This window comes from Neopsephotus bourkii, unplaced genomic scaffold (genome assembly GCF_033783945.1).
Source record: "Neopsephotus bourkii isolate Nb327-2 ecotype Australia unplaced genomic scaffold, CSIRO-AGI_Nbou_v1 NB_887, whole genome shotgun sequence".
NCBI lineage: Eukaryota > Metazoa > Chordata > Aves > Psittaciformes > Psittacidae > Neopsephotus > Neopsephotus bourkii.
This window is the reverse complement of record NW_026901381.1, coordinates 3,194,051-3,207,726: the sequence shown is the minus strand read 5'-3', so window position 1 is coordinate 3,207,726 and position 13,676 is coordinate 3,194,051. Positions and strand designations below refer to the sequence as shown.

Genomic DNA, 13,676 nt, shown 5'->3' with positions numbered 1-13,676 from the left:
CAATATATTCAGCTCTGGAGTAAGCCATGCTGCATCGCTGGGTTCTGTTGCAAAAGAGGAATGTGTAGGGTAGAGAACGACCAGGAACCCTTGCTTCAAGCGCTGCTGTCTGAAGCTTTGAGTGTGTGATCCCTTTGCAGGTCTTTTATTAATTCAGCTGTGTCTGTTATTGAGTGAGGAGAGAGACCACACAGTGCTGCTTGGAGAAGTTAATTTATTGATGTGTAGTTAATGAGGCAGAAGTATAGAAATCCCCTTCCTGATTAGAGGTGTATTCCGCTGTGCTCCATGCAGCCCTTACACTCCCCCAGACCTCCCCTGTCCAGCCATGGCCAGGAGCTGTTAACCAGTTGTTAAATTGAGGAAGTCAGAGTTTATTTGTAGTTACAGAGGGCAGAGCCCAGGAGCTGTCTCAGCAGTGCAGGTTTTACCTGCAGCCTGGGGTAGTACTTACTTGAGCTGGGACCTCGTTGAAGAGATGCAGTGGGAGGAAAAGGTTTCCCCTAATGAGAGCTGAGCCCATGGCCCACTTCTTTTCACTGGCAAGCACAGCTTGAGGTGTCTCCCCTCTTCCCCGGTCTTTGTTTTTACTTCTCTCGACTCCTGAGGTGCTGTAAAATTCCTTGAGGCTAAATGTTTTATGTATGGTAGGTATTTTTATAGCCTGCTTTTGAATATACTGTGATGAGTGTTTTACTAAACTGGGTGTTCAGTAAAAAAAAAATTGTATACATGTGTAAATAAACTGTTATGCTGATACTTGAAGAGGAAAAAAATATTAATGAAGATGTCTATGGTACTTTAGGAAGGTTTTAAGTCACTGGTTGCATCTGACCCTTTCTAGCTGGCAGGAGCAAGTGTAGTCAATGAATGTAGGTTGGAAGTGAATGGTGGATCTCCCTGGGCCATAACCACCTTTTTGGAGAGGCACTGGTAGGAACTGGAGACTACTGTCACTGTCTCAAAGCAGAGTATGTCCCCCCTCCTGACAGAGGAGGAGAAAACCCTTGTCCTGCCTTTGTGTATTTGTACCCGTGTTTATTTTACTGCCTTCTGACTGTTAATGCCCTTGCTAGCTCAGATGCAGTCCTTTCAAACAGGACTGAACTGTCTTTTCTTACATTGTTGGCCTTCGTTGTAACCTTTCAGACAAATGTAATCCTTTGACCTTTGATCCAGGTAATAAAGATCAAATGCTATGACATGTGCTGATGTGGGTTTCTTTCCATGTTCCTTTGCGGCAGCTGAAGTGCCAGGTGAGTGTTCCTGCAGGTCAGCAGGTTCCCACAGCTGTGGAAGAAGGAACTGGAGCCTGGTTAAGAGAGCTTACACATAAGGGCTAAGAATGAAGTTCACTTATCCCATTGCTTGCTTTATTTGACAGATAATTTAAGTAACAGATTCAGTAACTGAGGAATAAGTTGAGAAAGGTGTTGAGAAGCAAGGAACCCTGCTCCATCCTTGGTTTTAGGAGCTGACTGCAAGATGGGTTCTGCAGTAATTAATTAGTTTTTCTTTCTTATTAATGGTTAAAAATCAAAATTCACATGTGGATATTGTGATGAAGCAGGATGCAGTTTTGTGCCTTTTTCACAGCAAGTAGAAGGAGCCACAGCTGCTGTGTTAGAAACAGGCAGACAAGGCTGGAAGGAAGATTTCTGTGCTTGGCAGTTCAGCAATTCTCCTCTCTGTCAGACTTGGGAAGTGGCAGCACAAGGTCATTCATTACCTGACTGTTTTCTGCTGGTGATCACAGGGCATGTTCCTGTTAACAGGAGGCACATTCAACAGGGTAAAGCCATGTTCACAGGCAGCGTGCTCTGCCTGCTGTGGGATACTCAGGCTCACACTGCCTAGGCAGAAACATGTAGCAAGATCAGGGAATCGTGACTCCACGCGCTGACTGCTCCCAGTGAGACAGGCTTTACAACAGGAGGAGGGGTGGCACTGAGCTGTTCACACCATTTTTGGTATCTGTGTTACTTTTATATGTGATCAGGGCGGCTGCAAATTACTACTTTTACTGTAATTTAAAGACAACTGGAGTTTAATTCTGTATTTCTAGAAAGAAACAAATACCATAAAACTGTGTTTGAATGAAAGTTTGATGTAATTTTCTTTTAATTGAAGACAAATAAAAGAACTGAGGGCTCAAAACACTTTTTAAAAAGACATCTTCTGTTCCCCAGTGTCTTCTCTCGAGCAAAATATACAGCATATATATTATATATAACATAACTACATTCAAGTACCAAACACAATTTACATTTTCCCCAAATGGAGAAAATAATGCACGATTCACATACCTTAAACCCAACCATGCATAATGGAACACTGCCAATAAATCAGGAGCTGGACATAGTTAATCACACAGCTGTGTATTATTCTGAAGTATCGACAACATTGTTGGAATGCACAACACTGAGCACTTGGGAGTCTTCAGTTTATAACCTTCAAATCTGCTATAGAGTCCAACTGTTCAGAGACTTATTTATCTAAGATCTGTTCAAATTTAGGGTTAATAAAAGAGAATCCATCAAATGCAGACTGATCCATGGACTCGATCAGGTTTTTGTCACTGTAGGACAGTTTTGGCTTCTCACTCAGAAATTCTCTGTCAAAGTTGGTGTAGTCGCTCGCTGACTTCTGTTAAACAGAGGGAAGACAGGTAAGTTTGAGACAAACTTTGAATTTCCTCCCAGAACAAACTGCTTAAATAAGAAAGAGCTGGGAGTTATTTCTTGAGTTCCCCCCTCTTTCCTCCCTTAAGAGAAGAGTCCCCTTTAAAGAGTCCCCTTTTTGCCTGTTATAGCACCACTGTAAGGTTGTAACCGGGCCATTGCTGATTGTGAGTTGGAAATAAATGGCAGCAGGTCAATCTGGGGAAGAACCACCTGGATTTGTGGTAATAACCTGAAGAGTCTTTCTTTATTGACAAAAGCAATGCAGCAGTTAAATGCAAGCCCAATGTTCCTCACCACTAACCCACATTCTTAAATTTCCCAGAGCATTTTCTCTGCACTTGTTCAGAAAACAGAAGTGATGCCACGGCAGCTGCTTGTGCCAGATAAAGACATCTGTGCATGTTTTATTAAAGTTCATGTTGCTAAAGACCGTATTTTACACTCTGAACCTCCAGGGGTTACTGGTTGTGGTATCCGTATGTTTCCAGAGTTCCTATTCCTGTGGGAATATGCCACAAGAAGCCCTATGGGACAGCAATCCTCCATTGAGTATGTAAGTACACTTTAAAGACATTGTGTAACATTCTACCTGTACCAGTAACTGGCTGGAGGAAAACTGGTTTGGATTTTTAGCCAGGTGAGATGAAGCAGCCGCATCCCGTGATGATGCAGACTATGAGTAGTACACGGTCTGCTCTCAAAATGTTCTCAGGTAACATTCATTAGTCGTGTAAATTACAAGCAGTTCCAAGTTCAATACAAAGAATGTGTTTTGCCCATTTGGAGGCTCTTGAATGAGTTAGAAAGAGTGCAGAATTAATACTTGTACAGAATAGCTGCAGGCAGTTACCACCTGAGGAGCCTCATGTTACTGGTCTTTCTGTGTGGTATCACAGCAGAGAAAAATGCAAAAACTACCAACACTTCTAACATTGAGGAGAATGGATATTGGAGCTATTAGTTGATTTTCCTGAAGAAATTATATCAGTAAAGATGCTCCTTGAGAGAAGACAGGAAGACAGTCTTAGTAGGAAGATTTCAGGGCAAACGGAGAAATACAGCGCACCTTTTTGTAACCGAACCATCCCAAACCAGTGGGGTTTGAGATACTTAACCATCTCTGATAAAATGTGAGGTGAACACTGTAACAGGATAGGTTAAGCAAGTTGGAGAAATCATCCCTTAACTCATGAGTGACATTTGGGATACTGCTATGGAACAAAGAACCGCATCACGTACCACTTTGGGCCTGAAAGGTGGGTCCACTTCCCTCTTCTCTAGCGCTGCCCAGTTGATTGTTTTGAAGAAAGGATGGTCTCTGATGTTCCCAGTGACCCCAAGTCGTCTCGTTGGATCCCTTTCAAATAGCTGCAAGAGAAGATACCAGGTGAAGCCTCATTTCTGCTCAAGAGGTAGGTGGCAATGGCAGAATAATGGTTGTACTGCTAAAAGAGCAAAAGTTGCTCACAGTAAACAGAGCACTAGTAATTAATCTTCCCTTTGTAAAAGTAATTTGCTTGCTAATAAACAGCTCCTTTTAAAAGCCTACATTTGTCCCTCCCTGGACACACACAGCAGTGTTACCACTCGCTGATAGTCCTACCTTTTCTAATAGATCTTTTGATTCCTTGGTAATCCAGCGTGGGTAGTGAGGGGTGTCCACTCGTATGGACTCAAACAGTTCATCTTCATCATCCCCATGGAAAGGGGATTGCCCAATAAGCATCTCATACAGCAGGACCCCAAATGACCACCAGTCCACGGAGAATGTGTACCTCAAACCCTGCAGGATCTTGTTCCACAGAGGAAGAAATACAAGTAATTAGTAAAAGGCAGCAATATGTAAAAAAAAAAAAATAGCCAGAAAGGGGCTTTTAAGAAAGTCTTTAAAAACTGGGGTATTTCAGGGGGAGGGGGAAACCCAGCAATTAGACAAATTACTGACACTGATGCACGTCTGTAATATTATCCTTGGCTGCTGTTTGTGTGGATGTGGACAGCTCAGGGGACAGGTCTGCTCTCATGCAGAAATTTTCTCAATTGTATACTTGGAAAACATCTCTAGTTTCTTTACAAGATAAATGGGGAAGCAAGTAGTAATGAAAAGTAGGTTATTACCAAACAGACTTTGACATAATTTATAGCTTTAAAAGCTAACTACCACATTTGGACTACTTTGCAAATTAGATCAAAACCCCCAACTATAACATGGAGAAATTAACTTGGTGGTATTCCCCTTAGAAGTTGCTTTTATACTGGAGTTTGGTTGTGTGCATAGGCACAAGTCTGTTCACCATCTGTAGCGCAGGTAGATTCATTTTGGTGGAGCCCTTGTGTGTACGATAGCTATAAAGGCATAAGGGAAAACCAGCTATTTAAAACCTGAACATTTTAACATTCCAAACCCATGTTTCTTTAAACTTGCAGTTACAGAATATTTACAAACCTTTGGTACCTTCTATAGAGAACCCGGATTTAATGTGGGTTTTTTTTTTTTCTTTTCGTGTGCTAATTAGACTTTTACATTTATGAACTATTGGTCTACAAAGAGAGAATTAATCCCGTCAGTGCAATAAATCCATCCTGGCAGTGATATACTGACCTCTGGAGCAATGTAGTCTGGAGTCCCACAGAAAGTACTGGCCTTATGATCACCAACAACATTTTCTTTGCACATTCCAAAATCGGCTATTTTGATGTGGCCTTCTTTATCAAGCATCACATTGTCCAGTTTTAGGTCTCTGCAAGAAGTGTTTTAAGAACAAGTGAGCAATTTTTGTATTCAGATGCATGCAGTTTCTTAACTGATACACACCTCCCATCCATCGTACAAAGAAGCTTCTCAAGAAAATAATCAGCCATCAACACAACACGTACAAACCAAAGTACTTTTGTACTTTGAAGGTGGTAGGGAGAAGGGAAGAATTCTCTCTTGTCAGGATAAAGAAGAGGTGTATGTATAGCATGTAACCTTATAATCCTCAATATTTGCTTTCAGATTCAGAAGCACACCCTGTGCTTCTGGAAGTAGGTGAGTTAATACCCCACCAGTTGAGAGGGCAGCGCTGCACCAGCTCCACAGCTCAAAAGAAGGATTGTTGGATTTTTAGGGCCTTTGGCAGGAGTGTGACTGTTCGAAGGTTGCTCAGCTGTTAATGCTACCTGTGATGTTGTTCCTCCTTGTAGCACAAGGGGCTTCATGTGTTGTGGCCGTGGTGTGTGAAATGTCCTATTCATGTCTCCTTACAGAATAACATTACTCAATCAAGAAAGAGCTTTTAACAGCAGTTTCCAAAAGCTACATTCCCTCTCTTTGACTCTGATACATTTTTTTGTCCATCTGGCTACAAAAGCACGTACCAAGGAGGGCAGGCTGAAGAGAAACTGAACAGCCCTTCTGCTCACCAAGAAAGACTTGAATAGAGCAGATAATTTTACATGAGAACAGGGCTGTCTTTTCTCCGTGCTCACTGAAGTTCCCAGTATTGGCTACTTACACTGCTCAGACAGTGAGCTGGACCTCGAACCAAGAGTCCCTGATCTAATGCAGTGCACCGTAACTCCTTCCATGTTTGGACATCAGCTGCTGTTCACCTGAGTGAATTGAATATATTTGAGATGGGGAAGACTCATGGTAATTTAGGGCACTGCACTTCCCTAGCTACAGTTCTAAAATGACCTGCATGAATGTGCACTTACATGCAACACCTGCCTAAAACTGCTCCAAGTCAGGTTCTGTGATTATACTGGCAAACACCCTGCCTGAGACAGAGGCGGAAAAAGAGTACAAGTACCTTTGGTTTTGCTGGTGTCGTGTGGAAAACAGTATTTTCTCTGAAAATACTTCATGCTATGAAATCCCCCCGCCCAGGAACATTCTAATTTAATATAGGAAATTTAACCACAAGCCTAAAAATGCTCTAGAAAAGCTAGGATGGAAGGGTTTTGTGCTGATGACAACATATCCTGGAGTTCGATCCTTTCCTGCATAAGAACCTGCAGGAGGCAGCCAGAATACAGTTGGGTACATGAAGCACCTCGCTGGGTTACAGCTGTCTTCTCTGATGGGCAGACAGGCTTGTAAGAACAGTCTTTCCTCACTAAGAAGGATTCCTGTAATATTCATCCTCCTTACAAAAAACCCTTTTTGTAGTCTCTAACTTCAAAAATTGCTTTAAAGGATGATGCTCCAACAGATGTTTCCTGTTCCTATGAAGATGGACAATACCAGAGGTTCTGAGGCACCTTTACCTCAGGCCTTGTGTAACCTGCTGAGAAGCATGCAGCCAGTTCTTTGAACCTGTTTGTAACAGAGGTAAGAGCTACCTGAGGAAGTAGTCACTAAATGGGTTAAACTTCTGATCTCTTGTAGTGCAGGCATTTACAGTAAGAAGCAGTTGATCAGGATCTGGCTCCTGATGTTTCAACATGGTGAGGCAGAAGCATTAATATTGTGGTTCCAGACAACCACAAGGTTTTCACAAGGCAGCAGGAATGGATAGCCTCAAGGACCCTCTCCCTTGCCTCCAAACTAAACAGACTCATGATCTGAAAGCAGTGTTTAAAAATAACTGAAACAAAAGGGCTTTTGTGTAACATAAATAACAGGCCATCATTCTAGTTGCCAAGGAAAAGACACAGAGATACAAATTTGTCTCAGGCATGTTAATGCCCTTGGAATTGCATCAGAGATCTGACAGGCAGCTTTTACTTGTTACATCAATCAGTAACTCAAAGATGCATGAAGTGCTAAGACAATTTACAGTCAGTACTCACCTATAAATAATGCCTTTGCTGTGAAGAAACTGTAGCCCACATAAAATTTCAGATCCGTAAAACCTGAAAAGACCAAAACATCTTTTAATCTGGCTTGCTCAATTAAACACAGTCAATGCAGCTGCCAGAAGCGCTGCTGTAAGTATCTCTACCTCTTCATGAAGTGAGAAGTACTGTATGCTTTTAAATACTATATACCTGTATTTGGATAGCTGGATGCTGCAACCTGCAAGTTAATCCCTTGAGCACAGATCTGTAGTATCTGATACCAAACAGTAGAGGGGACACGAGAGCAATTTGCCTTAACGCTTCCTTCCACTTCCATTAGGGAACACTCTACTCTCCCTGTTCTACTCTTTAATAATCTTTGTATGTTTTTTAGTGATATGCACATGCCTTTTGAAAGACAGCTACTGGGAGCTCAGTACTGAGGATTGCTTTAGGAAGGACTAGGCACTAATGGCTAGGGTGGAAACAGACATCACTCGTCTCCCTCTGCCCCCCTGCAGCAGACAGACTGAAAACAGGATTGCTTCAGAGGCATTCTCCTCAGAAAATGAGGTGATAATCCAGAGGATATGAAGGAAAATGCTAAAAGCATGATTCCCCAAAAATGAAATAAAAGTTTGGGGGTTTCCTTAACTGAACAAATACAAAACTATTTCTACTTCTGTACGGCAGAATGAATGCTGACCCCAAACTTCAGGAAGAGCTGCAGATGATGCCAGGAGAGGCTGCCAGATGCACAGATGATTGCTGGGATGCAGGTAAACTGCAGGGCTTTATCAGATATCCCATCTGGGAAGGGTGGGAAGGCAGCTTGCCCTGACCTGTAAAGCTGGCTGCTACCCCACCACTGTTTATGCCAGATGCCCGATCGGATCCCGTCTTGTCAGTGTTCCTTAGCAGAGGGCACACTAACAGAAGTAATTTTCCAGTCTAGCTATACAACAGCACTGGTGGGTACTGGTACCCTGCACTGTTTACTTTTAAGGTCTTGCATGTGCCCATTCAGTGGTACAATTAAAACCCTCATGCTTTCGGATGAGAGCGCTAGAAACTGACCTAAACAAAAAAAATCATAGAAAAAGTAACAATAGTACAGTATTTTTGCATCTCTTGAATCTTCAGCTCCAGTGAACTTGAAGCCATAGGTAGCTGAGACAATTGTACTTGCTGAAAAAGTCCTTACGCATGTTACTAGTCTCCTGTGGGACATAGAGGTTACCCCTCCGTACTGTCACATCCAGTTAGCAATACTAGTAAGTAATATAAATGTGATGTTTGTCTTTCTCCTGTGCTGTTTCTAGACTTTTTCTTTCCTAAAGGATGCTGAAACTGTCCCTTTTGTTTTTTGTTGCTGGATCACGTTGACGTTTAGTTAGCATCTCTAGGTACAAACATCCCATAAAGTAAAATATCACACTGCACGTAAACTAAGAAGCTCTACATGTCATCAAGTGAGTTTCTTCACTGTATTAAACGAGTGCTTAGAAACACCTTTTCAATCATCAGCCACTGAAACTTGAGGGCAGGTAGGTGGTGCAGAACTAGAAGCAGTAAAAACAGACTAACATCATTCAAGGAGCTAGGGAATTAAAGGTTATGGTCTTACGTTGCTCTGTAGAGATCAAAACGCCCCTTGTCTTGTATGTGGAACATCAGGTCTCCCCCATTCAGGAACTCCATAACAAAGAACAGATGATCCTGTTTGCAAATAACCAGAGAATGGAAAAATTACTGGTTGTATTGCAGTCAAGTATGAAGTAGAGATGTGTGTTCTGGGGACCAAGCTGCCACTTTGCTCCCCTCCAGAGGTATTTATTTCATGCACCCTATAGAGAGTGAGAGTCTCCTATAGAGTTGAGTATCCTGGTCTTGTCTTGTAAAACTAGATAGCTGATTCTGTATTCAGTGCAATTCTAGATTTAACAGACATTTAAATAGACTTCCTGACTTCTACATGTGACAGGCATCTTCCCCTCACTGAGGGAAAAGCTCAGATGAAGGATTTAAGTTAAATTGCCTCTTATTCCAAATTGCACAGATGTTTTTCTGATCTTACTCTGTTCTCATCAATGCATGTGGGGTTCATGCTCATATTTCCACAAGGCTTCTGAACTACTGCACAGAGCACAAGAAAACGAAATTTAATTCTCGCATCACTAAGTCACTCTCACTTGACTGCTGATGACAGCATCTATTACAAGGCTAAATCTGTTGTGTTGCTGTCACCATTGGGTTTTTCCTCACCTTTGTCTGAAAAGTGCAGTAGAGATGGGTGAGAAATGGATTTTCCCATGCAAGTGCAAGGACCCGCTTTTCCACCATGGTACATTCCACATCATCATCAATTAGCACCACATCTTTTTTCAGAGCTTTGATAGCAAAGAACTCATTCTTCCCTTTCAGCTCAGCGAGCAGAACCTACAACAGGAAAACCTGAGATTACAGCACATGTAGGAAACAATGTTGCTGATGGTATCAATAAGGGAAAGTCAAAGGTGTTTCTAGCAGGTGAAGTAACAGAAAAACATTTAAATGGGAAAAATGAGTGACATCTGGGGAGGTGAAGTTACTGGGTATAGAGATGAGGAGATGGAGTTCAAGGGCTGTGTAGCACTAGCACAGCAGCTTCCAGGGCACTTTTTCTGTTGGTGTCTTTGGGAATGTATAAACAGAAAACATGTACAGCCTGTTCCTTCATTAGAGCTGCAGTTTCATAGACAACAGTAGATGGACTCTGGGGAGGTCACGCTGCTCTCTCCCACCTCCCCCTGCCACTGCACCTGAGCTTCACAAGGCTGTTTCTACACAGTGTGTATGAACATAAAATAACCTTTTGCACTGTGGTGCACAAAGGGCAATTCCTCTGCCTTAATACTAAACAACCAAAAAACTGTTATGCATTATGAATCACTTTTGGGTTTAGACAACACTCGGGTAAGGAATTTCTTCTGTCTTTGACAAAAATGGGTACATTCAGTTCTGTTTAAAGATCATCTACACAAGCAGCTCCTAAGACCTGTCTGGTTAATGGAAAGAGCCTGCCATATTCCAGAAATCAAGCAAGGTTCTCACCATAAGGTCTGTAAGTTTTTCACATACCTTTCCAAAACTTCCTTTCCCTAGTACTTTATGGAAGACAAAGCTGTCTATGTTGAATTTTCTCCTTCTTGCAATTCGCGATGCTGTCTTGGCTGTGCTTCCCTCCCAGAGTTTATCATACTCACTGCTATCTGTGATTGAAACAGGGAGTTTAAAGTTCAATGTATGCAGCAATACTGTGTGACTCAGATCCCCCGGTCAGAACCAAGTATTGACATGTATTTCAGTGCATCTGGTGCTGGAATACTGGTGAATCTGAACATAAGGGTCAGCTCCTGTTGTTTGTCACAAAGTTTAAATCATTTGAGCACACTTGATACTTGGATTTGAATTGACTCTGTGACTGTTCCTCAGGCTTGCTTTAAGCAATATTTCAGCATTATAAAAATTGAAGGCACTATGACTAAGACACAGCATACTTTGGAGAAAAAGATACTTTACAAGAACTGCTTCTAAGCAAATTATTTATATTCTGTTAGCAGAATGGGATATTTCTCTGTCTAAGCAGATTGGCCATGAAAAGATCTGATTTCTGCCCAGGTTAATCCTGATTATATCCTAAAATTAATAACTGTACTTTATTTTGACCTCCACTGCATTGATCTGCTGGGTCACTAAGATGACACTGATGATAATCATGAGGTGATACCACGTACATCCCATAAGCTGCCCAGCATCTGCAATAACCCAGGGAGGAATAACAGTGGCTGCACCCTGACTTAGCACTAAACCAAACCACCTTGGCAAGAGATTGTTTGGGTTTTTTTTTCCTCTTCTGGCAAACTGGAAGAAGTAATATCAAATTTCTTATTGGGCATTTGAACAGAATTAGTGCAATGAATGGATGAATATATAAAATCCTGTACTGCTACAAAAACACCCATTCTCTCTTACTGAGCCTGGTGATTTCCATCTGCTAAAAAGTTACTTTGACTGTTACATTTATATTTGCATAAATTATCTTAGGTTAGCAGTTATGAAAATAAGGCTTACACAATGCTAGAACTCTTTGGTGATTGTACAAAATCTGAAAACAACCCCAAACCCCCCCACCTTACTCTGAACCTGCAGAGACAGGATGCCAGGCATTACTTAAACTGCTCCAAGTAGTATTTTGGCTAAAATCCTAAAATAGACAGCACTTGTGCTTGTTTTCTAATGGTTTATGAACAAACCATTATAATTAACAACATGCATGACATTTCAGGTCCAGGAGGGAGGGAAGCATCCTCCAGTTCCATCATGCCATAAATGCACTGCCACAAATTAAGCAAGCTTTTTGCATAAAGGTGGGTATGCTCATGGAGTGAAAACTACAGGTATTTGTCAATAGTTAAGTAAGCATTTTGTGTGGCTATGAGAAAGTAAATATATGATTTAATATTTTTCAACAGTGCTTATTAAAAAAATAATTGTCTATGGCAATGCAAGGATGAATAACTATTTAAATTGTTAGCTTGTTCAGTCTGGTAGTTTAACTGCTAAATTAAAGCAATGCAGTTTTTCTCACCTGTTGCATCTCCTCCTGGAGCTCTGGATTTCTTATCAAAATCTTGATAAATACCAACACTTTCTACAGACCCAGAATCAGACCTTCGTGTGTATTTCTGAGGAGAAGGCAAACACTTGAAATTACATTTGCACTATTACTTCAGAAACACTTACAGCAACTGCCGTTACATGTAACATGATGGCACTATAAACTTTTAGTTTTAATTATTAATTCCTAGGACATAACAGTTTCTGAAGAAATCTGGTTCATAGACTATTTAGCCACATTCTTTACAGCTTCAGATCAGCCAATTGCTTTAACTCCTTCACTGCAAGAAAGTAAGTCACTGAAATTCCTGAAGTCTGTTGTACTGTTCTTTGCAAAATCATTAGAGATATAATGGTCTGAATCCACAGTGGGGGAGAATTTAAACTGTGGGAAAATGTCCCCTTGACATAAGTTGATGTTGAAGAGGAGATGGGAATCGCTCTCATACTGGACCTGCTTAAGTCATAGCTATGTGTGACATCTGTCTTCAGCACACAGAAGCAAATTTTATGTATGGAAGATCCCAGAGATCAAAATTTAGTAATTAAAAGATCAAACTCTTGTGTGCCATAAAAGAGCTGGTGCAAAAGCTCTCACTGCTTTCAAAGTCAATATCCTGTGAAAGCTTCAGAACACTCAGCTCAGAGGAAATGCTGTTGGATTTTGTGATATATTTATTTTCCTGCTTTATTTCAGAGCTTTCGGTTCTTTATTTGCAAGCCAGAAGCTGACCACAAGAGACAGTCGTGCTGCAGCAGGAGATGAACGATGTAAACTATGGGCCCAGTGTTAATTCCAGTTTTCTGTGTCTATACACCAGGTTAATAAAAATTGAGACTATATGGTATATTTCTCCTCATTTAATTTTAGCATTCAAGTGAAATTCTAAAGTTGAAGCACAGGAAACCAGACTTCAATGTTATAATACCACTGTTCACACCATTGAACAGAAAGTGGGAGAATAACCTTGAAACTACAGAACAACAGAGCTGGATTTCAGGAAATCATAGCCACTCCCCGGTTTTAACTTTAGGCTATTGATCTCTGTTAGTTTCTTTAAGGTTCAAATTAGCAAACCTGTCTGCATTTCCTCCCTTCAAAACTCCACTCCCCATAAAAGTGATATGAAAAAGATGATGTAAAGACTCCCAAATGCTCTGAAAATAATTACCTGAGGAATGGCAATAAAGCATACCTGGCTAACTTGATTTAAAGCTTCAGCTAGCAACTTCTGGTTTATTCCACATAAGTTTGCCACCTTCTTCTGGCATTTATGATGCACATTCATCCCACATTCTAAAAGAAATGGAAGGACAGTTATAAAAGCATTGGGAAACTATTGTCTGACGTTACATCAGAAGGGGCAGCTTTCCTGTGCAGTTCAGAAACCTTGTTTTAAGACCAGACTGGACATGGATCTATCATTGTTATTTTAATCTTTAGATCATTGAAGGCTACAGAAATCGTTCAAAAAGAAAAAACCTTCATTAGTTTGTTCTCAAAATCTGTTACAATAAAGATCATCTTGCCTTTTTATGGGAGAATTATAAAAGTATTATTTACAGTCA

The 13,676-nt window shown here is 41.0% G+C and overlaps 1 protein-coding gene across 4 annotated transcripts in view; it reads right to left on the bottom strand.

Annotated features, from left to right (window-relative positions):
* Positions 1-2,097: 2,097 nt before the first annotated feature.
* Positions 2,098-13,676, bottom strand: part of PRKCD (protein kinase C delta) — a 186,337-nt gene continuing 174,758 nt past the window's right edge. For all 4 annotated transcript variants that reach the window (XM_061357285.1, XM_061357287.1, XM_061357289.1 and 1 more), the window contains 10 exons: positions 13,304-13,404; positions 12,079-12,175; positions 10,569-10,699; positions 9,714-9,887; positions 9,076-9,167; positions 7,461-7,523; positions 5,287-5,425; positions 4,288-4,476; positions 3,924-4,052; positions 2,098-2,646 (listed from right to left, as the gene is read on the bottom strand). In XM_061357285.1, coding sequence (XP_061213269.1) covers positions 2,488-2,646; positions 3,924-4,052; positions 4,288-4,476; positions 5,287-5,425; positions 7,461-7,523; positions 9,076-9,167; positions 9,714-9,887; positions 10,569-10,699; positions 12,079-12,175; positions 13,304-13,404 — 1,274 coding nt within the window. In that variant the 3' untranslated portion in view covers positions 2,098-2,487. The remainder of the gene's footprint in view (positions 2,647-3,923; positions 4,053-4,287; positions 4,477-5,286; positions 5,426-7,460; positions 7,524-9,075; positions 9,168-9,713; positions 9,888-10,568; positions 10,700-12,078; positions 12,176-13,303; positions 13,405-13,676) is intronic.